The 27796-nt window shown below is 42.6% G+C and overlaps 1 protein-coding gene across 2 annotated transcripts in view; it reads left to right on the forward strand.

Annotated features, from left to right (window-relative positions):
* The window catches only part of LOC137369356 (transmembrane protease serine 11C-like), a 49731-nt gene extending 22429 nt beyond the window's left edge, over positions 1-27302 (forward strand). For both annotated transcript variants that reach the window (XM_068030442.1, XM_068030443.1), the window contains 5 exons: positions 2367-2426; positions 6039-6201; positions 12333-12598; positions 21495-21631; positions 23325-27302. In XM_068030442.1, the coding sequence (XP_067886543.1) occupies positions 2367-2426; positions 6039-6201; positions 12333-12598; positions 21495-21631; positions 23325-23549 (851 nt within the window). In that variant the 3' untranslated portion in view covers positions 23550-27302. The remainder of the gene's footprint in view (positions 1-2366; positions 2427-6038; positions 6202-12332; positions 12599-21494; positions 21632-23324) is intronic.
* The last annotated feature ends 494 nt before the right edge of the window (positions 27303-27796 follow it).

Genomic DNA, 27796 nt, shown 5'->3' on the forward strand with positions numbered 1-27796 from the left:
TTAAGGCCTCACCACCACAAAAGTCTGAACCATAATCAGTTTCCCACTGGAGGTGGGTTTCAGACCCAAAAACAAACCCAGATCCTGTTTTCTGCCTCCTTGGCAAAAATTCTACCCAAGGTCTAGGAGACATGATTCATGTGTTCATATTCAATTAATTGGTCTGTCAAATGAGACAATAAACCAACGCTCTGTCAGCTCAGTATTAGTAGGAAGGTTGTATTGGAGAAATTAATGGGGCTGAAGGTTGATAAGTCCCAAGGACCTGATATTCTACATCCCAGAGTGTTGAAAGAGGTAGCTATGGAGATAGTGGATGTATTGGTGATCATCTTCCAAAATTCTATAGATTCTGGAATGGTTCCTGCAGATTGGAAGGTATTTAAGAAGGGAGGGAGAGAGAAAAAAGAGAATTACAGGTATGTTAGCCATACATCAGTTCTTGGGAAAATGCTAGAATCTATTCTAAAGGATGTGATAAATGAACACTTGGATAATAATGATCTGACTGGGCATAGTCAACATGGATTTATGAATGGGAAATCATGTTTGATGAACATGCTGGGGTTTCTTGAGGATGTTACTAACAGAATTGACAAAGGGGAGTCAGTGGTCTATTTGGATTTTCAGAAGGCTTTTGATAAAGTCCCCCACAGGAGGCAAAATTAAAGCACATGGGATAGGAGGTAATATACTGGCATGGATTAAGGATTGGTTAACAGGCAGAAAACAGAGAGTGGGAATAAACAGGTCATTCTTGCGTTGGCAGGCTGTGAATAGTGGGGCACTGCACGGAGCAGTGCTTGGGCCCCAGCTGTTCACAATATAAATCAATGATTTGGATGTGGGGACCAAATGTAGCATTTCCAAGTTCGCGGATGACACAAAACTAGGTGGGAATGTATGTTGTGAGGAAGATGCAAAGTGGCTTCAAGAAGATTTGGACAGACTTAGTGAGTGGGAAGATTGTGGCAGATGGAATATAATGTGGAAAAATATGAGATTTTCCACTTTGCTACGAGGAATTTTTTTTAATTCTTTCATGGGATGTGGGCATCACTGGCTAGGCGAGTATTTATTGCCCATCCCTAATTGCCCTTGAGAAGGTGGTGGTGAGCTGCCTTCTTGAACCACTGCAGTCCATATGAGGTAGGTACACCCACAGTGCTGTGAGGGAGGGAGTTCCAGGATTTTGACCCAGTGGCAGTGAAGGAACAGCGATATAGTTCCAAGTCAGGATGGTGTGTGACCTGGAGGGGAACTTGCAGTTGGTGGTGTTCCCATGCATTTGCTGCCCTTGTCCTTCTAGTTGGTAGAGGTCACGGGTTGGGAAGGTGCAGAATATTTCTTATAAGGTAAGAGATTCGAAAGTGTAGATATACAAGGAGACCTGAGTGTCCTTGTTAATAAGTCACTGAAAGCTAACATGCAGGTGAACAAGCAATTAAGAAGGCTAATGGTATGTTAGCCTTTATCGCAAAAGGATTTGAGTACAGGAGTATGAAGACTTGCTTCAATTGTATAGCACCTTGGTTAGACTGCACCTGGAGTACTGTGTGCAGTTTTGGTCCCCTTACCTTAAGAAGGATATTATTGCCATAGAGGGAGTGCAACAAAGGTTCACCAGACTTGTTCCCGGGATGGTGGGACTGTCCTATGAAAAGAGATTGGGGAAACTAGGCCTGTATTCTCTAGAGTTTCAAAGAATGAGAGGCGGTTTCATTGAATCCTACAAAATACTGAAAGGGATAGACAGGCTAGATGCCACTTAGGACAGGGATGAGGAGAAATTTCTTTACTCAGAGGGTTGTGAATCTTTGGAATTCTCTATCCCAGAGGTCTGTGGAAGCTCAGTCATTGAGTATGTTTAAAGCAGAGATTGACAGATTTCTAAATACCAATGACATAAAGGGATATGAGGATAGTGTGGGAAAAAGACATTGAAGTGGATGATCAGCCATGATCATATTGAATGGCGGGGAAGGCTCAATGGGCTGAATGGCCTACTCCTGTTCCTATGTTCTTATATTCCCTCTCAACCATCAGCACTATAACAAAGTACCTGGTCATTTATCTCATTGCTGTTTATGAGCCCATGCTGAGCACAAATTGGCTGCTGCATTTCCTTACAACAATTCTATATTGAAAAATTAATTGGTTATGCCATGTTTTGGGACGTTCCAAGGTCATGATAGGCTCTATTTAAATGCAAGTTCTTTTAATTAATCAATCAATCAAATTTTGCAATTAAAATGGGAAAGAAATGAAATAAAGAAAGCTGTGTTTCTTCTGCTCTGTTTCTCTTTTGTTTGTTGCCTGTGAAGTTACAACAATCTTGTGCAAATACAATCTTTTTTATCTTCCAGATGTTTTAACAAAGAAGACTCCAGGTGATGAGAGAACAAACCATACTTCAGGAAATGGAAGTAAGTTGAAGCTGTTCATGGGCAATTTTATTTAGAACAGAATACAAGCTATTTATTCATCACCTTTGTGTAGCCTGACCTATATTGGTTCCTGGTCCACCAACACCTTGATTTTGAAATTCTCATATTTGTGTTCAAATCCCTCCATGATCTCGCCCGACCCTATCTCTGTAACCTCTTCTAGCCCTACAACCCTTCAAGAACTGTGTGTTCCTCCAACTCTGGCCGTTTGTGCATCCCCACTTCCTTTGCCCCACCACTGTGATACTGCCTTCAGCCATTTAGGCCCTAATCTCTGGAATTCCTTCCTAATAACTCTTCATCTTCCTGCCTCATTCTCCTCCTTTAAGGTGCTCTTTAAATCTTACCTTGTTGACCAAGCTTTTTGTCACCTGTCTTAATGGACACCTGTCTTTGGCTTGTTGTCAATTTGGGTCTGATTATGCATCTGTGAAGCACCTTGGGACATTAAAGACATAATATAAATGCAAATTGTTGTTGTTTATGAAAGCTAACTAATGCCTTTCTATACTGACTCTTTGGCTATGATTCGTGCTAACGCAGTCAAGGATTCCACATGAATAATAGTCACTTGTGCACAGTATAGGAGAGCAACAAGCACTGAAAGGAGGTAGTCCATTCACACAGGAAGGGAGAAAACTAGAGAGATAAAATTATGAGAAAAAAGAATGCAGTCTCCCAAACACTGCTGAACTTCCAAAAAAAAGAGAGAATCGATTGAGAAAAGGCTAGTGGTCCAACAAGATTGCTCTCTTTACTAATTAAGTATCATTAACTGAGCAATAGACTTGAGCATACTAATTTAATCTGTTGAGGAAAATTTCAGTGAAAATACTCTTTTATCTGCAAACAAAACATTAGCACATGTGCCCTTCCTCACTTTTCCACAATTACTCCCAGTTTAACAGTGCAGTAACATGGATCATTTTTGAATATATGTAGCATTCCAATCAGTAAAGCCTGTACAGAGGTAACCTTTTACTGAAAGAATAATCTGTACAAAGAGCAAGCTAGATGTTACAGGCCAGATTTTCTGAGTCAACCTGGTGCCAAAGTATCTTGCACACCATGTCCATGCATTAGAAAAGCAGTGGAGCTGCAATGCTAATAAGATGAAAAGGCCCAGAATTATAGAATGGTTACAGCACAGAAGGAGGCTATTTGGCCTCCTATCATGTCCATACTGGCTTTCAGTAAGAACAACACACCTAGCCCCACTCCCCTGCTTTTTTGCTGTAGCCCTGCAAATTTTTTCTCTTCAAATAAATATCCAACACCCTTTTGAAAGCCACGATTTAATCTGCCTCCATCAGAATTGGCCATTTAAAATTGACACTAGTGTAGGTAGGTGGTAGGGAAATATAGGGACAGGTGGAGACGTGGTAAGAATATGGAATTAGTGTAGCATTAGTATAAATGGGTGGTTGATGGTCGGCCCAGACCCGGTGGGCCGAAGGGCCTGTTTCAGTGCTGTTTCACTAAACTAAACTAAATTAAACTCTCAGGCAGTGCATTCCAGATCCTATACACTTGCTACATAAAAAAGTTTTTCCTCATGTCGCCTTTGGTTCTTTTGCCATTCACTTTAAATCAGTGTCAGCTGGTTCTCGATCATTTCACCAATGGGAACGGTTTCTCTCTATCTACTCTGTCCAGTCCCCTCATGATTTTGAACACTTCTATCAAATCTCCTCTCAATATTCACTTTTCTAAGTAGAACAACCCTAACCTCTCCAATTTATCCTCGTAACTGAAGTCCTTCATTCCTGGACAATTCTTGTAAATCTTTTCTGCACCCTCTCTATGCCTCCACGTCCTTCTGAAAGTGTGGTGTCCAGAATTGAACACATTACTCGAGTTGAGGCCAAACCAGTGTTTTGTGAAGATTCACCATAACCTCCTTGCTTTTGTACTCTAATCCTCCATTTATAAAGCCCAGGATCCCATAAGCCTTATTAATAATTTTCTCAACCTGCCCTGCTACCTTCAACGATTTGTGCACATATACTGCCAAGTCTTTCTGCTCCTGCACTCCCTTTAGAATTGTATCCTTTATTTTATATTGCCTCTTCTCATTCTTTCTACCAAAATGTATCACTTCACACTTCTCTGCATTAAATTATATCTGCCATGTGTCCGCCCATTCCACCAGCCTTTCTATGCCCTCTTGAAGTCTATCTCTATCCTCCCACAGTTCACAATACTTCCAAGTTTTGTGTCATCTGCAAATTTTGAAATTTTGCCCTCACACCCAAATCTAGAAAAGCACTAGTCCTAAACTGACCCGTGGGGAATCCCACTGCAAACATTCCTCCGGTCCAAAAAACAGCCATTCAACACTCCTCTCTGTTTCCTGTCACCCAGCCAAATTCGCTTCCATGCTGCCACTGTCCCTTTTAGTTTTAACTAGTTTTAGGGTTTTAACTTTCCTGGCAAGCCTGTTACGTGGCACTTTATCAAATGCCTTTTGGAAGTCCATATACACCACATCAATCGTATTACCCTCATCAACCTCTCTGGTACCTCATCAAAAACTCAGTCAAGTTATTTAAACATAATTTGCCCTTAACATGTCCATGCAGGATTGCTTAATTAATCCAGATTTGTCCAAGTGACTGTTAATTTTGTCCCGAGTTATCGTTTCTAAAAGCTTTCCCATCGCCAAATTGACTGGCCTGTAGTTGCTGTGCTTGGCCTTACACCCTTTTTTCAACAAAGTTGTAACAGTTGCAATTCTCTAGTCTTCTGGCACCACCCCTGTATCAAAGGAGGATTGGAAGATTATGGACTGTTCCTCTGCTATTTCCACCCTTACTTCCCTCAGTATCCTTGGCCACATCTGATCCAGTCCTGGTGACTTATCAACTTTAAGTACAGGAACCTTTCAACTACCTCCTCTTTATCAATTTTTAGTCCATCCAGTGTCTCAATTACCTCCTCTTTCATTATGGCTTTGGCAGCTTTTCTTCCTTGGCAAAACAGATGTAAAGTATTCACTTAGAACCTCAGCCATGCCCTCTGCCTCCATGAATAAATGTCTTTTTTGGTCCCTAATCGGCCTCACTTCTCCTTTTACCATGCTTTTACTATTTATATGCCTGTAAAAGACTTTTAGATTCCTTTTATGTGAGCTGCCAGTCTCTTCATACTCTCTCTTTGCTTCTCTTATTTCTTTTTCACTTCCCCTCTGAACTTTCTATATTCAGCCTGGTCAGACGTGTATAATCAAACCAATCTGTCATATTCACCCTTTCGCTGCTTCTTCTTACTCTTTACCTCTTTCATTATCCAGGGAGGTCTGGCTATGTTTGTCCGATCTTTTCCCCTCGTGGAAATGTACTTCAACTGCACTCGCACTATCTCCTCTTTAAAGGCAGCTCATTGTTCCATTACAGTTTTGCCTGCCACTCTGATTCCTATTTATCTGGGCCAGATCCATTCCAAACCCATTGAAATTGGCTTTCCTCATTTTTACTCTGGATTGCTCTTTGTCCTTTCCCATAGCTAATCTAAATGTTATAATTGTGAATGCTTACATAAAATACTTTTAAAGAGTGTATCAAACTCTAAACCTTTGTGTATTTTATACAGCTTGTGGCTCCAGACCTGGAGCATTGAGCAGGATTATTGGTGGGACAGACTCGGTGAATGGTGAATGGCCTTGGCAGGTTAGCCTCCACATCAGATCTCACGTCTGTGGTGCTTCCATCATCTCTGACAGATGGCTTGTCTCTGCAGCTCACTGCTTTCAAAAGTAATTATTAAAATCTTCATTTATGCAGGTTTATATGCACAAAGGGTAGGTTTTCTACAAAAATGTAACTTGGCCTTAATTCCAAAGAAATTCGCCCTTTCTTGCATCATAATTTAGCCAAACCATTGTAAAATAAGGAAAATCCTTGTAAATGGCAGAAAATGGCCATTTGTACTACTTCTCTAGCTGAGACAATGGGCTAGTCAGATTCAGGAAAACTACTTTGCAGTGGTTTTCCCAATGAGGACAGGCCTTTTAGCTTTGAGCACATGGAAATGTTAACTAAAACTGCAGCTACTGCACAACTAACTTGTGCTTTCAACATTGAGGACTGCATTTTAAAAGCCCGATTTGCGGCCCACACACAGAGGGCCCATGGCGCAGAGCCACCGTGATTTCAAACGCAGTGGCTCATTAGCATGGCCGGGGTGGCTACACCACCACCACCCCCCACCCCCCACCCCAATGTCGTGGAGAGGTCAGGCGAGCCATTTTTAAAGGGCTTAGAGGTCCCAATTAACATTTAAATTTTAAAGGAACATTGACAGTAAAGTTTACAAAAATGAATAAAATCATCTTACCATGACCTCTCCCACCATCACCAAACCCCCCACCCCCAATGGCATTACACATCATTCCTGCCCCTTCCCCCTCCCCCCGCCCGCCCCCCCCCCGGCCCAGAATACCTACCGTGAAAATTTGACCTCTTCCCCCGCCAAATTTCGGAAACTTTGTCCTTTACCCCTTCCCATCATCCGCCAACCAATCCGAAGAGTTTGACCCTGCTCCCCCACCCCCTGCACTGAGAAAAGTACCTCCTCCCCACAGGAGTTGCGCCTCGTTTCCCCGATCGGGGATTCGAAGGTGCGGCATTGTCGGCCGCCAGAAAGAAAACCTCAACGTGCTGGCAGAATCACTGCAGCCTGCATATTAATTAAAGGCCAGTACCCATTTGAATATGATACTGCGGGTCCCATCGCCAAATGGCGGGGCGGCCACCACGAGGCCTTGCCGCCGCCATCGAGATTGGGACGGGGCCTGCTGGCGTCGGGGTCGGTGGCGGGCCTCATTCGTTGCGATCTTCTTTCCCCCCCAGCCTCCGTTCCCGGCATCGGAGGGCCTTTAAAATCCAGCCTGGAATGTCAACAAACTGATGAGATAAAGGAAAATAGATTAGAAAAGTAGCTTTATGTTACAGTTATCCAAGGTACTTCTTATCATGATCAACTCATTAATTTTCATTTGCAAGTGTCTGACTTCAGCTTGGCCTTTTCTAAGAACATAACTAAGATTGGGGAAGCTGCCATGGGAATTTTGGTTGTAAATGCATAAGAATATGAATTGTGGTACACAAAAAGCCATTCTGTTCTGTTTTGATGCCCCAATATCCTAATCAAATAAATGAACGCTTGCTAACATGTTAGCAGCCAGACCTAAGTTTTGCTCTTGGTCTCAGTCTAGACCTTCCTATTTTTCTCTCTATACAGATCTTTAGAATTATCAGAAGTTTAAAGCATACAAGGAAGTCATTCAACCTTTGTGTCTTTGTCAGCTCTTTGCAACAGCAATCCTAATATAATCCCAGTGCCTCACATTCTCCCAATGTTTCAAATATTCATCCAAATTTCTCTTATAAGAATTAATGCTCTCTTTCTCAACCATTCCCTGTGGCAAAGCATTTCCATGCTTCAGCGGCCCACTGGATAAATTATGTTCCTGAAACTTCACACCTCAGTCTCTTATTGGCAAAATTAACTTGGTGAACCCTCATTGCTAACCCCTCAACCAAAGAAAATGATCCTTCCCATGCACTCAGAAAATTATGAAAGGTTTTGACAAAGAACTCTAAAATATCCTCTTAGCTTTCTTTGCTCCAGTAGAAATAAATCCAATGTCTCAGGTCTGCTAGGGCTGAATTTTCACCATGGAGGCAGGAAACAGGAGCTGGGTCTGTTTTGGATCGGAAGCCTGCCTCCAGTGAGAAACTGATTAAAGTTCAGATTTTCATGGGAGTGAGCCCTAATTGATATGGAGACGGGTTTCCTGTCCACTTACAGCCAGCAGGGGCAGGAATGGAAGTGGGTCAAATTAAGTGTGGGACTCATTTTGACACACCACTGCGACCCTCATGGTGGCTGGTTGTCCAGAGGGAGAGAGCTGCGATTTGTGCCAAAGTTTTCCACTTCACCACAGAGAAGTGAGATGTCACAGCGGGGCCAAAGGCCTGGTACCCAGGCAGGGCAGACCCTCGCTTCATCAATGCTGACTGATATATTGCTAGAGGCCCTAATGGACAGCAGGGAGGTCCTCTTCCCAGGGGGTGGAAGGAGAAGGCCACCTTGTCATGCAACAGAGGCATTTCTCTGTTCAGTGTCATCTCACTCCACCTCCAATTCCTCCTCCTTTCTTACCTCCTGCTCTTGCTCTTCCTCCAATAAGCTATCTCCTTTGAGGACCTCACAGTCCTCAAGGTCTACACCTCTTTCAAGGGCCATGTTATGGAGAATGCAGCAGATCACCATAAAGACCTTGCAGGAGGGCATCACCTAATTGGTTCAGGCACCAGAACTGCATCTTCAGAAACCCGATGGCCTGCTCAATGGTTGTCCTGCTGAGCAAGCGGCATTGGTTGTATTGCCTTTATGCCTCTGTCCGGGTCTCCTGCAGAGGAGTCAGTAGCCATCTCGTCAAGGGATTACCCTTGTCCCCTAGGATCCATCTATGCACTTTGGGGGATGGAGTGAAGATCTGAGGGAGCCTGGACTTGTGGAGGATTAAGGAGTCATGGCAGCTGCCAGGAATGCCAGTGCACACATGGAGGAAGCTCTTGTTGTGGTCTCATGCCAGTTCAATATTGAGGAAGTGGAAGCCCTTCCTGTTGATGGATCTCACTAGCCGATCATTGGGTACCTTGATGGTCACATGGGTGCAATCGATGATACCCTGCACCTGGGAAAATCCGGCAATAGAGGTAGAACCTTGCAAGATCACGTCTGTCATGAAATGAATATGCTGTCCAACTCTGGCAGAGAGGGCATCAGTGACCAGTGAGATGCAGTGGTGTGCAGCAGCCGCTTTTGAGATGCCAGTAAGGTCCACAGCCGATCCTTGGAAGGAGCCAGAAGCAAAGTAGTTCAAGGCCGCAGTGATTTTGAGAGTCACAGGTAGGCCATGGTGACCAGTGCTGTGAGGTACGAGGTCTTCAGCAATGAGGCTACAGATGTCTGTGACCATCTGCCTGGAGAGTCATAGTGTCCTGCAGCACTGGTTCTCAGTCATCTCCAGCTAGCTCCGTCTTCAGCGGTCAATCCTGTGTTGAGGGTTTGCCCTCCGTTGCCTTCCTGCAATTCTTTCCCCTCCCTTGCCCAGGGTTCTGCCCTTCCTGCAAGGGATGTTTCCCCTCATCACCACTGGGCCCAAAATCTGAGAGCCATGCCCTCATTGCTAGCTGGAGCCTTCCTTCTTGGTAGCTGACCACCCAATTGTCCTTACCAATATTCCCCCTTACTCTTTGCCCCCACGATTCCAGGGCAGGTCCTGACCTCGTTCAAAGCTTTGGTGCTGAGTGTCCACTCCCCCTGCCACCTCTGCAGTGCCAAGGGCACCTCTTTACCAAATGCTGAGCCCCCTTTGCCCCAATGACCCTCTATGGGACCAGGGTAATGCCCTCTCTGCCATGACTGGCACCCCACTGTACACTCGCCTTCCCACAGCAGTTCGGAAACTGACAGTTTCTGAAACTTGTGTGCCCCTTTAAATATTGCACCCACCCTCTTCAACAAACTCCAAATGTTTTTCCAGTTTGCTTATCTTACCATCCTCTCTGCTGCTTGTCAAACCCGCTTTACTTTTTTCTTCAGGGAGAGTGTGTCACAGGCTTTGAACCTTTATTTAGATTAGCTAGATGAATGAACAATATATAATTTAACATAATAAATGTTTCCTAGACTACTCAATATATAAAACCACAAAGATATCACACAGATTGTCTCTGAATGCAGATTTTAAACAGTGGTCCACTTGCACCAAACTTTTTCCCGTTTAACTCCCCCGCCACCCAATACTATCAAGAAGTCAATGTTATGGTTGGTAGCTGTGAGTTTTAAATACCCTCACTGCTCTTTGATTGAAGACTGCCTGGCCCTCAAATTCTGCTGGAGCTTCTCCTTCTTGTAATTTTAGTGGGAGATAGGCTGAATCCTGGAAAAATGGCAAAACAGTTGAATAATGCCATTTATGATTTTTTTCTGGGGTTGTCCTCCAGTCTCCCACTGAAAATTGGGAGAATATCCACAGAATTTTCAAGCCTCTTCTGTTCTGCCAATATAAATCCATAGAAAGAATTTTCGGATCACCAACTTCTAGTTGCAATAGGCTGCAACTAATCAAAGGCCCTTCTCCTTTCATCGCTACTCCCAGCTGCGGTCTATCCTTTGTATTGTGACTCATGGGCTTGTGAACACACATACAAAACTGGGAACAATGCACCAAACAATTGCTTCTCTCATAAATAGAACAAAGATAACTGGTTGCATAGTATCGCACCTTGCAAAATCACCCAAGGCATTTCACAAAGATACTGTATAAGGAAAGCAGATAGTGAGTTAAAGAATTAGAAATTAAAAAGCAAAACGAAAGTTTGATCAAAGAAATAGTTTCACTCAGGGTCTTAAAGGAGCAGAGGAAGATGAAGTGGGGAGATTTTGGGGAGAGAATTTGAGAAAGTGGAACCTCGACTGTTGAAGGCAGCCAGTAGTGAGGTGGAAGAGATGGCTGTGCTAGCGGATAGGTCAAAACAATGAGGGGGTGGGGGGCAGGGACAGGGAGGGACTAGTAGGGCTGGTGGAGATAGGGAAAGGTAAATCTAAGCAGCAATTTAAACACAAGCCTGAGAATTTAAATTTGAGATAAGGGAAGATTTTAAAAAACAGTAAAAATGGTGGTGGGGGGTGAGTCCAGAGGACGCAAGTCAGGTGAGCATGAAAGTGGCCAAAGGAATTCAATCGAGAAAAGTGTGAGGTAACACATTTGGGGAGAGTAAACAATGCAGAGGAATACACAACAAATGATAAGTTACTGAGAAGGAAAGATTGGATAGACTGGTGTTTTAATTGCAATCAAGGAGACTGAGGGGAGATTTAATTGAGGTGTATAAAATTATGAGATAGAGTGGATAGGAAGATTCTCTTTCTGTTAGCAGAGAGGTCAGGAACCAGAGGCAAAGATTTAAAGTACATGGCAGAGGATTAGGGGGGAGTTGAGGAGAAACTGTTTTCACCCAGAGCGTGGTGGGGGTCTGGAACTCACTGCCTGAAAGAGTGGTAGAGGCAGAAACATTGCATTTAAAAAGTGCTCTGATATGCACTAAGTGCTGTAACCTACATGGCTACGACCAAGAGCTGGAAAGTGGGATTAAGCTGGATAGCTCTTTTTCAGCCAGTACAGACATAATGGGCAAGTGGCCTCCTTCTACGCCATAAATTTTTTATGTTTCTATGTCTGTATAATGATAGGAATGCACTACCTGAAAGGATAGTGGAAGCAGATTCAATAGTACCTTTCAAAAGGAAATTGCATATGTACATCTGAAAAGAAAACATCTAGTGTTATGGGGAAAGCACAGGGGAAAGGGAGTAATTTGATAGCTCTTTCAAAGAGGCACGATGGGCTGAAAGGTCTCCTTCTGTGCTGTAAGCTTTTGTAATTCTAAGAGCCAGTGTAGGTCAGTTTTATTTATTCATTCATGGGATGTGGATGTCACTGGCTAGGCCAGCATTTATTTATTTATTTACTCGTGCATGGGATATGGGTTTTGCTGGCTAGGCCAGCAGTTATTGCCCATCCCTAAACGCCCTTGAGAAGGTGGCGGTGAGCTGTTGACATTTATGGAACGCAGAGGATGGGAGGACATTGGAGTAAATGAGCCCAGTCCTAATGAAGGCATACATGAGGGCTTCAACAGCAAATGGACTTAGATAGGATCAGAGCTGAACAATGTTATAGAGTTAGGAGCCTTTGCGATGGAGAGGATATAGAGTCAGAAAGTCAGCTCAAAGTTGAACAAGATATACAGATTGAATATAAATGTTTTCATTGTGATTGACATTATGTATACTCATGTTTGTTTAAAGTACATTTGCCAATCCTTCAATCTGGAAAGCTTACATGGGATCAGTTTCTGTTGGACGTGGTACATCTAGAACCATCAGAAGAATCCACATCCATCCCAACTATAGCATTCCAATTAAATTTAACAATGACATCGCAGTTCTGGAGCTTTCCTCCCCTCTCACCTTCAATGATTTCATCCAGCCAGTTTGTCTCCCATCGAGTAGGAAAGTCTTCTCTGCTGGTCGAAGCTGCACAATCACTGGATGGGGGACGCTTACCTTTGAAGGTTAGATTTTTGTCAAACTGCAACTTTGGCTTTATTCTGACATCAATTGAATAGTTTACCTCCTCGCGATGTAGCTAGAACTGCTGTTTGTCTCATTTTTTCCCAGCTGTTAGTATTTTAGTGTTTATTTCTTGCTTTAAGTTGTGCAAATGTGTCAGATACAATAAATCTTCAGTTTTGAGTATCGTTTGACCTTGGTAATCTTTCCAATAAACAGTCCATGGCATTGCCTGCGGTCAATTGGCGAGTTTATTTTTCCAAGAACATTAGCATCGTGGTTATGTTACTGACTAGTAATCCAAAGGCCTGGACTAATGCTCCAGAGACATAAGTTCAGATCCCACCATGGCAGCTGGAGGGAATGGCCCTGGGAGTCCTCAACATTGAATCCAAACACATGAAGTCTCATAGCATCAGGTCAAACATGGGAAAGAAAACCTCTCATAATAAAAACAAGAAATGCTGGAAATACTCAGCAGGTCTGCCAGCATCTGTGGAGAGAGAAGCAGAGTTAACGTTTCAGGTCAGTGACCCTTCATCAGAACCAGATGATCTTTTAATATGAGATTCATCCCAGGAATCAACCTTTTTGAACTGCCTTCAATCCAAGTATATCCCTCCTTAAATAAGGAGACCAAAACTGTAAGCAGTATTCTGTGTGTGGTCACCCAATACCCTGTACAGTTGAAGCAAGACTTTCTTACTTTTACACTCGATCCCCTTGCAATAAAGGCCAACATTCCATTTGCCTTCCTAATTACTTACAGTACCTGTATGCTAGCCTTTTGTGTTTCATGTACAAGGACAATCAGATCCCTCTGTACCACAACATTCAGTAGTCTGTCTCCATTTGGATAATATTTTGCTTTCCTGTTCTTCCTACCAATGTGGATAACCTCATATTTTCCCACATTGTACTTCATCTGCCAAATTTTTGACCACTCGCTTAATCTATCTATAACCATTTTGCAGTCTCTTTGGCCAGGATTTTCAATTGCAGGTGGGGTTGGGAAGGGGTGCAAGTGTGATTTAAATATAGTGTTCCTGGAGAGTGACACTGGATCCTGTTGCCTCTGGAATACGATGTAATTTTCAAAAGAGAGTGGGGAAGGGGGGTTAGGAGTGTGGGGTGGTGGGGAACAGAGAACCTGCTCTCCTCCACCTAGCAGCCCATTAAGCTCCTTGAGGAACTTGTTAATGGGCCAGGAGGACGAGAAGGCTTTTTCAAAGTTGAAATTGCAAAACCTGAACAGTCAAGTAAGACATTTCCATTTGAAGATAACGTCACGTGAGCAACACTGTTGTGGCGCAGGTTCAGGATCCAGAAATTATCTGGGTGTCAGGTTCCCGACACTGATTTGAAAATCAAGCCCTTTGTGTCCTCATCATTTCCCACCTATCTTTGTATCGACAGCAAATTTGGCTACAATATGCTCAGTTCTTCCATCCAAGTCATTAATATAGATTGTAAATAGTTGAGGCCCCAGCACTGATCCCTGTGGCACCCAACTAGTTACTGTTTGCCAACCTGAAAATGACCCATTTAATCCAACTCTGTTTTCTGTTCGTTAACTAATCCTTTGCCCATGCTAATACCCTCAACACCATATGCTCTTATCTTGTGCATTAACCTTTTATGTGGCATCTTATCAAATACGCTACATCTACAGATTCCCCTTTATATACCCTGCTTGTTACATCATCAATGAACTCTAATAAATTTGACAAACGCAATTTCCCTTTTATAAAAACATATTAACTCTGCTTGATTATATTATGATTTTCTAAATGCCCTGCTACTACTTCCTTAATGATGAATTCCAGCATTTCTCCAATGACAGATGTTACGACCAGGTGAGAAAGATGTCCAGGGTTCCCTCTCAGCCTTCACCTAGCCTTACCATAACAGGGTTTAATTTTAAACACACTATGTTTTTAGCTGCCCCATGGTGAATCCTTGTTCACTGCTTTCCAATTGTAAGGCAAAGAAACCAGCACAAGCATGCTTTCTTAGGTTTAAAGAAGAAAAGTTGAAATTTATTAAACACAAACTTAAACTCTAATTCAGTTGACATCTACAGATACACAACCTGCCCACACTAGCATGCATACGCGATATACACATGCAAATAGAGACAGAAAAGAGCAGAAGAAAAATAAAGTGGAAATGTTTGAGGCAATATCTGAAGAGTTTTTGTTATGGTTCTTCGAGCTCACTGTAGAGTCCTTGATTGTAGGTAGATCTTGCTTTTTGTTAAGACCCAGTATTCTTCTTAAACCTTGTTCACTGTAGGAGACTTTTCTCGCTTGGTGTTCATGTGTCTTCAGTGTATTCAGAGGCTTGTGAGAAAGATATGGGAGCAGATAGACAGGAGAGGCTATGGCGAGCCAGCCAGGAGAGATCATCTCAGTCCAGGAGCATTCTGCTTTCTGCCCAAACTGTTTGTACAAATTCAAAAAACTCAGGTTGCCCAGCAGGTTAGCCATGTGACTAGCTGGTTTGACCATGTCCGTTTGTGTATTCAGCCATCTTAGCAGTCAACTTGGAATGCGAGTTCCCCCACCTTCAACATCTGGTGATCAAAAGTTCATTGTGTGTTTATCTTTCCAAACACTGTCTGTTAATATGCAAATGTCTTTCCAGCCAAGATCTGGCAATTTTTTAAAGCCAGTCTTTTCTTCACTTCAACGACAGTTTGAAATTTATTGTCCATGTGGCAAAATTAATGTGCCTCATGCTTGGCAGGTGGGGGCCTGCATGACACAGATGCTAGGCTAACTGTTCTATAGTTTCTTGCTTTCTATCTCCCTTCTTCCTTGAATAGTGGTGTTACATTTGCAGTTTTCCAATCTGTTGGGACCTTTCCAGAATCTGAGGAATTTTGGAAGATTACAACCAATGCATCCACTATCTATGCAACATTTTTATTTTAAGACTTTCATGTCCCAGGGACTTGTCAGCCTTTTGTCCCATAAGTTTGTCTAGTACTTTTTCTCTAGGTATAAGTTCCTCCTTCCCTTTTGCCCCCGATTTTTTACTAATTTTTTAATGCTTTTAGTATCTTCTATTGTGAAGGCCGATACAAATATTTGTTCAAATTCTCTGTTATTTCCTTGTTTTTCATTATTAATTTCTCAGTCTTATCCTCTAAGGGGTCAACATTTACTTTAGCTACTCTCTTTTTTATATACTTGTAGAAACACTTACTGTCTGTTTTTATATTTCTTGCTGGTTTACTCTCTTTATTTTCTCCTTACTGTTTTTAGTTATCCTTTGCTGGTTTCTCAAAGTTTTCCCAATTTCTTGGCCTACCACTATTCCTATTAACATTGTATGCCTTTTCTTTCGATTTGATACCATCCTTAACTTCCTTAGTTAGCCACGGATGTTTCATCTTTCTCGTAGTTTTCTTTTCTCAGTGGAATATATCTTTGCGGAGAATTATGAAATGTGTCCTTAAATATCTGCAACTGCTTATCTACCTTTTTAGCTTTTAATCTATTTCCCAGCACACTTTAGTCTTCATAGCATTGTGATTGTCTTTATTTAAGTTTAAGACATTAGCTTCAGGCCCAGTTTTTTAACCCTCAAACTGAATGTGAAATTCTATCAAATTATGATCACTCTTCCCTAGAGGATCATTTACTATAAGATCATTAATTAATACTCTTTCATTACACATTAATAGATCTAAAATAGCCTGCTTCTTGGTTGGTTCCACAACATATTCTTCTAAGAAACTGTCCTTAATACACTCTATGAGCTCATCCTCAAGGCTACCTTTGCCAATTTGATTTGTCCAATCTATATGAAGATTAAAGTCACCCATGATTATTGCTGTACCTTTCTTACAAGCCTCCATTATTTCTAGATTTATACTGAGTCCTACCTGTAGCTACTGTTAGGGGGCCGATAGACTATTCCCACCAATGACTTCTTTCCCTTGTTATTTCTAATCTCCACCCAACTGATTCTACATCCTAATCTTCTGAGGCAAGATCATTTCTCATTACTGTATTGATCTCATCCTTTATTAACAGAGCTACCCCACCTCCTTTTCCTTTCTACCTATCCTTCCAAAATGTAAAGTACCCTTGAATATTCAGTTGCCAGCCTTGGCCACCTCGCAACCACATCTCTCTAATGGCTTTCAGATCATACTCATTTATTTCTATTAGTGCCAACAATTCATCTATCTTGTTAAGAAGTTGTGTTCATTCAGATAAAGAGCATTTAATTTTGCCTTTTAACCATTTTTCCATACTCTGACCCTATTTGCAGGTACTCTCTTATGTTTGTAGGCTAGGTCCCTTTCTCTCACACTCTGGTTATCATTACCCATGTTTCTGCCCTGTACTATTGCATGGCCCTTTCTCTTTAATTTTCTATATTTCCTGTTACTTGGACCCTCTCCACCACTATTTAGTTTAAAGCCCTATCTACAGCCCTAGATATTTGATTCGCCAGGACACTGATCCCAGCATGGTTCAAGTGAAGCCCTTCCCAACGGAAGAGCTCCCTCTGTCCCCAGTACTGGTGCCAGTGCCCCATGAATTTAAACCCAGCTGTCGCACACCAATTTTTGTGCCACACATTCAACTCTCTGATCTTATTGACCCCGTGCCAATTTGCTTGTGACTCAGGTAGGAATCTATTTCCAGCATTCTGAGTTTTTATTTCAGATTCCCATCATCTGCAGTATTTTGTTTTTATTACTTTCGTGGTTCTGCTTTTTAAATTTAGCTCTTTGCCGCTCATACCCCCTCAGCAGACCCTCTTTCTTAGTCCTACCTATATCATTGATACCTAGGAGGGCTACAACAACTGGATCTTTCCCTTTCCACTCCAAGTTACTCTCCAACCCCGAGGACATGTCCCTAACTCTAGCAACAGGCAGGCAACACAGCCTTTGGGACTCATGCTTTCAGCTGCAGAGAACAGTATCTATCTCCCTAACTATACTGTTCCTTACCATTACTACATTCTTTTTTGGTCCCTCAACTTGAATAGCCCCCTGTACCACAGTCCTGTGGTCAGTTGCTCATCCTCCCTGTAGTCCCTGCTCTTGTCTACACAGGCTGCAATAACCTTGTACCTGTTGGACAAGTACAAGGGCTGATACTCCTCCAATGCTACCATCTGGATCCACATACCTGCTTCACATGTAGTCACACCCTCCTGTCCCTGACCACGCACCAAATCTGAAGTACTTAACCTAAGGGATGTGACTGTCTCCTGGAACAAAGTGTCCAAGTAACTTTTTCCCTCCCTGATGCATTGCAACGTCCGAAGCTTGGACTCCAGCTCTTTAACTCTGATCTGAAGTTCCTCGAGCTGCAGCCACTTACTGCAGATGTGGTTGCTGTGGGTCACACTGGTGTCCCACATGCTACAGCTGCAACACATCACCTGCCCTGCCATCTCTATTGTATTTTATTTAACTAATTAAGTTTTCAAGTTTTGAAATACCACTGAATTGTCTATTTATGTTTTTAATCTGGGTAATAAACTTGTTTAATTTATTAAATTTAGTTATATGCTTTAGGTCTTTACTGTAACTTAGTCCTAATTTAACACTATTTGTTTATTTTTTTTATATATATCAAGTAGCACCTCTTATCCCCACCTTACTGAATTACCACACTCTTCAAATTCCTTTGCACGCTGATGAAATCTGAACTCAGGTGAAGCTGCTCTCTGCTAATATTCATTATTAATTGACTTACTGTTTTTTCTTACCCCGACTGAACTTTTTAATTTCATGGCTCTTACTTTAAACCAATGCCCTAGTTTAGAGAGAAAAAGCAAAGAGAAAAGAAGAGAATTATTCACCAACCAATCACTTACCTGCTTTCCTGTGACATGATAGTTTGATATTTTTGAACGCTTAATTCGAATGCGTTCCATCCGCTTGCAGCTAACTCTTTATATACCTCTCCAGTCTCGCTCAGCTCCACTCCTCCTGGTCTCGGGCGTCCTCTGAAACCATTCTTTATATACCTCTCCAGTCTCGCTCAGCTCCACTCCTCCTGGTCTCGGGCATCCTCTGAAACCGTTCTTTATATACCTCTCCAGTCTCGCTCAGCTCCACTCCTCCTGGTCTCGGGCGTCCTCTGAAACCGTTCTTTATATACCTCTCCAGTCTCGCTCAGCTCCACTCCTCATGGTCTCGGGCCTCCTCTGAAACCGCTGTTTATATCCTGCTCCAGTCTCACTCAACTCCCGCTCCACCCATCATCACCATCACCATGGGTGGCTCATTAGCACTACTGCTAACTGAATTGGCCAAATCCTGAAGGAGATATCTGCCAGACTAGGCCTGCGACAGGTGATGAAAGAACCAGCACGAGGGAAAAGCCTACTTGACATTGTCCTCACCAATATACCCTGTGGAGATATATCTATTCATGACAGTATTGGTAGGATTCATCACCGCACAGTTCTCATCGAGACAAAGTTTCATCTTCTCACTAAGGACACCCTCCATCATGTTGTACGGCACAATCACTGTGCTGAATGGAATAGATTCAGAATAGATTCAGCAGCTCAAAATTTGGCATCTATGAGGCGCTGTGGGCTATCAGCAGCAGATTTGCATTCCACAGCAATCTGTAACCTCATTGTTCAGCTCATTTTACCATTTTACCAGCAAGCCAGGAGACCAATCCTGGTTCAATGAGGAGCATAGGAGAGCATGCCAGGAGCAGCACCAGCCATACCTAAAAACAAGATGCCAAAGTGGTGAAGCTACAACACAGGACTACATGCTTGCTAAACAGCAGAAGCAACATGCTATAAACAGAACAAAGTGATCCGACAACCAATGAATCAAATCAAAACTCTGCAGCCCTGCGAGATCCAGTCATGAATGGTGGTGGACAATGAAACAACTAACCAGAGGAGGAGGCTCCAAAAACATCCCCGTCCTCAATGTTGGGGTGCCCAGCATGTCAGTGCAAAAGACAAGGCTGAAGCATTTACAACCAGCTTCAGCCAGAAGTGCCAAATGGATGATTCATCTCAGCCTCCTCCTGAGGTCCCCACCATCACAGATCTTAGTCTTCAGCTAATTTGATTCACTTCACATGATATCAAAAATGGCTGAGCACACTGAATACAGAAAAAGTTATGGGTTCTGACAATATCCCAGCTGTGGTGGTGAAGCCATGTGCTCCGGAACTAGCTACACCCCAAGATGTTCCAGTACAGATACAACACTGTACTAGGTTTTTAATTGTACAAACATTTCTAAGGACTTTTTAATCATGGAAACTGGAATAATGCTGATCATGAAGCCCACTTCAAAAACACAAACTGGCATTATTCGGCCAATTTGCTCAAACCGAATTTGCTCAATTTTATCATTTTAAGATTTGGAAGAGCAATCTGCATCCTTGTGACAGTTATCTGTTCATCCAAACCCTACTAATTAAGTAAAGAGATTACTATGTGTTGTTCTGTTGGGAATGATTCTATTTCCTTGATGTCAGTTAAACCAACCACTGTTTACATCTTTTAGATCAGTTTTTCTTAAGCTGGGAAACATGGGCAAGAATTGATACTTTTAAGTTATCCTGGCTGCACCCTATATAAATTTAAGCTCAGCCAAAACTCTACTGCCTGTATTCTAAGTCATAGCAAGTCCCATTCATCCATTCACCCATCAACCTGCTGCCTGCTGACCTACATTGGCTCCTGATCAACCAATGCCTTGATTTTAACATTTTCATCCTCATGTTCAAATCCCTCCATGGTCTTGCTCCTGCCTATCTCTGTAACCTTCTCCAGCCTTACAATGCTCCGGAATATTCCTTTATTCCAATTCTGGCCTTAAGCATCCTCCACTTTCTTCACCACACCTTTGGCAGCCATGCCTTCAACTGTCTAGGCCCTAAGTGCTGGAATTCCTTCCATAAATCTTACTATCTCTGTGCCTCTTCCTTCTTCTTTAAGACACTCTTTCGACACAGGAAGTGCACCATTTACTTTATCGGTACAGGCTGTGGTGAAGGTTCTCAGTGCTTGGGTGTAACAGCTCCTTTGCCTATGCAAATAAGGGGCCTAACATGTGTTTCAGGACTCCTTCTAGAAATGGAGCTGCCCTGAATGCCGCTGGTGCCGGTGCTGGGCCAGTTGTGTCAGCATAACCAAGTCTGTCCATGGCCTAATTGACTGTCTGCAAAAGACCCGCTGCAGGCATCACCAGAAAGGTAAATTTTAAAAAAAGACTTACCTGAATGTTGAGCCAGGAGGAACAAGGGTGCTGCTCCCAACTCCATAACAGTCCCGAAGTCTGTTGCTGGTTCAAGTTTCTTTCTGGGCAATAGGAGGACTACTTCAGAGTGGTACAAGGTCACTTCCAAGATTGAGTGCTCCACTATTATTATCATCCAAGTGAAGACAGCAGGACAAAGGTGAAGTGCCAATCAAAAACCTGACTGTTTCTAAAAAAGAAAGATTTGCATTTATATAGCACTTTTCATGACCACCGGACGTCTCAAAGCACTTTACAGCCAAAGAAGCACCTTTTGAAGTGTAGTCACTGCTGTAATGTAGGAAATGCTGCAGCCAATTTGTGAACAGCAAGCTCCCACAAACAGCAATGTGATAATGGCCAGATAATTTGTTGTTGTGATGTTGATTGAGGGATAAATATTGGCTAGGACACCAGGGATAAAATAGTGCCATGGGATCTTTTACGTCCACCTGAGAGGGCAGCTGTGGCTTTGGTTTAATGTCTCATCTGAAAGATGGCACCTCCGACAGTGCAGCATTCCCTCAGTACCACTTTGGAGTGGCAACCTTTATTTTTGTGCTCAAGTCCTGGAGTGGGTCTTGAACCAAGAAACTAATGAAGAGCGGGGAAAACATGTAATTTCTGGTCTTTTTCTCCAGGCTCGCTTGCAACAATCCTTCAAAAAGCTGAAGTGAAAATCATCGATGACAACAAATGCAAGAGAATCTTTGGAAAACTTGTTAGTAATAAGATGCTGTGTGCTGGTATCTTAGCAGGTGGAGTCGATGCCTGTCAGGTAACCTTTTGTCCCAAATAGATGTTGATATACATTTATTTATACTTGCTCAAGGTATTAGCTCCAACTATTGAAGAAAATGCATAATGTCACATTCTTTTGAATGTAATACAATAGACAAGAAGTATGTTTATGAATTAACATTCAACAAGTCCATTTACTGACACAATGACAAGCTCCAAATAGCTTTAAGCTGAATCTAAATTAATTGTCATGACAGGAAACAAGTGCACCCTCCCTATGACAGATTAAAATCAGGGCATATATCTCGGAACTCACCACTCAGCTCAACCAGTTCATGTCGGCATTTCAAGGCTCTGGCCCATTTACACTGCCAGGTGGTTTAATGCATCACCATGATAATGCAAATACATGGTCTACATTCTTTATATTGGCTTCCCTCAAAGTTGCTTGGGAGCAGTTACCTGGATTTCTGCTCTTACTCATCCAATCCTAAATAAAGTGTATTCACAGAGCAGTTGGTGTGCATTATAAATATGGCTTTAAATATGGTACATGAAGTGTGAGCACACTGTTTGGGCTTCACAGTGGCGGCAGTATAACTGAACTGGTGTGAAACAAGCAGTGGACCATTTCTATATTGTTAATATTAATCAAAGGCATACAGGATAGCATTAAACATTTCACCTGCATTCCCAACACCAGCATGTTTCACTCAGCCTATCCTTAAGTACATACCACAGGGTAGATTTGCATCCGCAAGAACTGGTGGATAACCTGACGGAGTGGTTCACCAGCCTGTTATAGAACCTGCCTATTATCATTCCATTGATTTCAATGGAATAGAAAGTCGGCAGGTCCTATAAAAGGCAGATGATCTGTTCCACCAGATTATCCACCAGAGGGTATAGATGTAAATCTATGTCTGATCCCCTAATCCTGGTGGCACGCTCAGTGATTGGTGCTTGGGAGGTGTCAGGCCTGCAGTGCTTGGTTTCAGTCCGAAAATGGAATACTGCAGGCTCCAGACTCTGAGTGCCACACCTCACTGGGAGCTCCCGAATGGAGAACCATCCCTCTTCAGAAACCTGCTTTAATGGAGCTCAAGTTGCTTGGTCTTTGGGATGCAGATTGCCAGGAATCATGGGCCATAGCTTCTGATAGACTAATATAGTGCCATCTAGTGCCCACATGCACTTCTGTGGGGACACTGAAATTAAACTTTCTTTCATGCATTCGCTCTGATTTGTGCACAGGAAAAATATCGATCCAGATCATGACATTCACTGCTGTTGTTTTTTTCTATCTCTCCTATTTTCCTTGTTCTTTTTTTTTTATTTTTCTTCTTTTTGATGAATATTCTTCTGCTTTGCATCTCTTTTCTCTCCTTTCCCTGTCTTTCCTTTCCCTGTAGTGCTTTCTTCCATCTCTTTTCTGTTCCTCTCCGCTTGCAACTCACCCCTTTGCTCCTGTAGGGCAGATTTAAATTTGGCAGGCCATGCTTATATTGATTCATTTGGCCCTGCTTTTTGAAATGTCTCGACAGGTTACAGAAAAGTCAAAAACTATTTTGTGTGTGCATGGAATTCCATTCCTATATCTGAATTTCTGTTGAGTATCCTGTATTAACATGAACACCATGCTATTTTATAATGTAATGGGTCGAAGTAATTTTCCTACAAAATTCCAGACTTATAACTACTGTGCATTTTCCTTCCTATTCTTATTACAGGGTGATTCAGGAGGTCCATTAGTTTGTGCAAGTCCTGATAACACTTGGTTTCTTGCTGGAATCGTGAGCTTTGGTATTAAATGCGCCAGACCTAATATTCCTGGAATCTATTCTCGTGTTACAGCTCTTAAAGACTGGGTGCAGCAGGAAACTGGATTGCAGGTGGAACATTTCACAAGACATGATGTCGTCCTCAGCAATGTCATTCCTACTGAAATGGACTAATTGTCTCTAAAAAGCTATTCCTGGTGCAACACTGAAGCCACAAATGCTGTTTACGTCATAATAAAACCCACTAGTTTCTCTTTTTTTCCAGGGAGGGTGGGTGAGGAGGAGGGGTCATGAGCTGACATTGGTAACGGTCCAATTCCATTGCTGATTCATGAACATGACTGATCCTGGAACAGAAACTCAGAATATAAATGCAGCTTGCATAACACACAGGTCTAATGGGGCCCTTGCCCTGATCCCAGCTGAATATGTGCCCCCGGTATAGCTCATCATAAGACAGAAAAATCCCATACGTCTGCTAAATCATTTGAATTTAAGTGTAGTATATTGTGATATTTCCTGGATTATTAACACAGTGTGTAAACATTCAACAGACCCATTTCTTCATGTAATTTACTACAGGTTTGTGTTATATAATGTATTGGGGGAAGGGGAAATTGTGGAGGGATCTGGAGAAGCCTGAATGTTCTTGATTCCCATGGATCCAAGAATTCTGAATGCAATCAAAAAATGCTGCAAATACTCAGCAGGGCAGGCAGCATCTATGGAGAGAGAAACAAATTTAACACTTCAAATTGATGACCCTTCATTGGAACTGTGCCCAGCTCCCAGCTGTTATATTTTTAAATTCGATGGAAGTTTGGATGGGATCATTTTGACCTTGGGTGAAATTGAATTGGCCGCCCATTATACGAAGTGAATGGAAAAAGGAGAATCAGGAGATGTATACCAGGTGGTCAATCTCATCTCACCCATTTTGCACCATCATGAAAAGTCAACATTATCCCTTCATGCCAGAAATACAATTAAGTTTCTGAATGGATTTTTCATCGTGAAAGAAGATAGCCTGGATAACAACCAACAGTACTTAGTTGTTTCCTATAAACTATTGCTTGATTAGGATTTAGAATCAGTCTAAAATACAATGTGTGTACCTGATGTTTCACAACTGTGCCGAATTTTATATTTTTCTTTAATGTTTAATGCTTAATACATCAGCAACACCCAGAATACTGCCAATGTCCATACATCAGGGCTAAAGAACAGCAGTGAGTTAAATTCATGCCCTAAGCTGCTGGATGAAATTCTCCTCCATGCTGCCTGCAAGGGCTTTGTGTTGAATAAGTGTGAGATGCAATCAAGTGATGCAGTGGAATAGATATTAGCCTTATAACCTGGGTTCAAATTCAACTCAGTCTGCTGGCATGACAGTCCTGTCTGCTGGGTAAAGACCCTCTATAAGTCAAAGTTTGACATTTTTCAACCCACAGAAACAGGAGGAGACCATTCTGCCCCTCAAGCCTGTTCCACAATTTAATTAGACTATGGCTGAGCTGTAGCCCAATTCCATTTACCCACCTTAACTCCATATCTCTTGATAATATTTCCTAACAAAAATCTATCGAACCCACCCATGAAAATTTCAACTAAACCAGGATCCACAGCCTTTAGTGGAGAGAATTCAACATTTCCACTAAATTCTGGTGGTAAAAAATATTTCTTAATTTCACTCCTGAATGGGCTGGCTCTAATTTTAAGATTGTGGCCCCTTGTTCTGAGCCCCCAGTCCCAAGTAGGCATAGGCCTAAGGTGCAATTTGGCACTAACTGGCAGTGTCATCCACATAGACTGGAGGGCGATCAGTATGGGAAATGGAAAAATATCACTGATGTAGAAGGGGATATACATCGAAGAATTGCATGATTGTGCCAGAATGGCACAGTAGAGGGAGCTTTATTCCTTGTCTGGTTTCGTTATGCTTAATGCTGGAGTGCTCGATGCTGACACTGACTGCTCCAAGGATACCTGTCACCTAACAAAAGCAAAATACTGAAACTGTGAATGCTGGAAATCTGGTATAAAAACAGGAAATGCTTGAAATACTCAGCAGGTCTGGCAGCTTTTATGGAAAGTTATCGAGTTAATGGCTGGAATTTTACATCCTGCCCCAGGAGCCGGCTAGGGGGCAGGGCGGGGAGCATAAAATGGTGTAGGATGACAGGGGTGCCATGCCCATTGCCTAACCCGCCACCCCTGCAATCTTACCAGCGGCGGGGAGCCCATCCACCCTTAAGCCTATTGAGGCCTAATTGGCCACTTAAGAGTCTCTTCCTGCCACCACTGGTAGGTGACCAGTGCCCCCCCCCCCACCCCACTGCCCTGCCAACACCCCCCACCTCGCCAGAAGCTGGCTGATTGTTCCAGGCGAGGCCCGACCCCACTTAACTTTTACGAGGCCAGGGTCCATTGTGGCCCCTCTCTCTGGGTGCAGTCCCAGCAGTGGCCACCGCTCCCAGTGGTACTGCTGGGACTGAAGAACTGCCAGCCCTCTGATTGGCCAGCAGCTGTCGGAGATGGGACGTCCTGCCTCAGAGGGTGGAAACCATGACTGCAAGCACTCAAGTGCCTAAGCCACGCAAAATAGCAGCATGGCTTCCTGGTCCCGTAGAGGTGGGCTTGCCCCTGGTTTTCCAGCCAGTGGGCGGGGCTTCTGCCTTCACATTAAACTTTGGCCAATATCCTGTCATCAGAATAATTCTGACAGAAGGTCATCCACCTGAATTATTCTGTTTCTCCCTCCACAGATGTTGCCAGACCTGCTGAGTATTTCCAGGATTTTCTGGTTTTAGATCCCTCACACTGATGAGCATAGAATTCTTTGTAAACACTTTGTGGCATTTTACATAACTCCCGTGGTCTTGGCAATGCCACTCAGATTTGCATTAAATGGACAATCTTGTTCAACGCGGCCCTAAAAGTACACAGAATTATGAGGGTCTTAGAGGGTTAAACTTGAAGACAGTATGCATAATCTTGACTTGTATTCCCTCGCATATAGAAGATTCAGGGAGTGATCTAATTGAGGTGTTTCAATGATTAAAAGGATTTGATAGTTTCTCCATACTGACCCAATGTCCACTGATGAGGCAATGAAGGACAATCTTAAAGTTGGAGCTAGAGAATTTGGAATGAAATCAGGAACCGGCTTGGCACACAAAGTGTGGTCGAAATCTGGAGCTCTCTCCCCTAAAAGGCTGTTGATGCTGGGTCAATTGAAGCTTTCAAAATCTCTCTCCCTCTCAGTTTTGGTTAGGTTAAGGTAAAAAGGGATATGGAGCAAAGGCAGATAACTGGAGTTGAGGTACAGTCCAGATGTGATCTAATTGACTGGTGAAGCAAGCTTGAGGGATTGAATGGCCTACTCCTGTTCCTAATGTTCCAATGTGCTTAAATAGAAATCTACACCTTGTTGCTTTCTAGACTGCTCTTATGAGGTTAGGGTTAAGGTAGAGTGTTAGAACAGAATGAAGAAAGCTTAGCTTGCATCTGGTGTGTACTAGGCCTGGTTTAATGTGGCAGAGTTTTGATGCTAATATCAGGTAGCTCAGTGGAAAAGGGTTTAATCACTGACACCGACATCTCCTGCCCTCAATGAACATAGAAATTCACCAAAACAATTTTATTTTTAAAGCCTAGCAGTAAAAGTCCTTAGTGATACTGGCCTGGAAACCAATTCTAGCTCTGTTTTATGAATATATTTTAATTCTTTTATATTTGATTGAAAATTTTCACATGTTCAAAACAAATAAACATAAAATGTGCAATACATCTGTATAAATAAATCTAAATCGATTTCATAAAACAGGCACTAGCTGTCTTCTACAACCCGATGTTTTAGCATATTTTACTCACTTTCTGCAAACTGAAAACTATCTAATATTACATTATGCATTAAATATCAAAACATGTGACCTTGATTTTGGTTTTTGCCATTGATCCATTTCTTGTGAGGTTTGGGATAGTAGCAATGACCAAGGGACAAAGAGAAATCTTTCCCTCTCCCTTGTAAGACCATCCATCTGGTCTAAAGGTTCTAGCCTTTACACTGGGTACCAATGGCACACAACAACATGGATACTATTCCATTAGATGTGGTACAGCTTTATTATACCACTAAGCAATAGTACATACTCACGATAATACCAGTTGCTTGGCAGTCCTGTGAGCTGGAGTCCATTCTGGTGGTCAACCCACTGACAAATCTGCCATGCATGGCTTCTGGATGGCCAATCGTGCCACCCTAACCACTGCAGCAAAGATGCTCCTGTGGGCTTTTTCTTTATACCTTTTTTGCTATGGTCCTGCTCCATATAAGGTAAAATCTGTAGGCGTTTCAAGGCCCACTGATTCAGATAACAAAGCCAGTTTCTCTGCTTCATTATCAATCTTCTGGATTTACC

This window comes from Heterodontus francisci, chromosome 4 (assembly GCF_036365525.1).
Source record: "Heterodontus francisci isolate sHetFra1 chromosome 4, sHetFra1.hap1, whole genome shotgun sequence".
NCBI classification, from domain to species: domain Eukaryota; kingdom Metazoa; phylum Chordata; class Chondrichthyes; order Heterodontiformes; family Heterodontidae; genus Heterodontus; species Heterodontus francisci.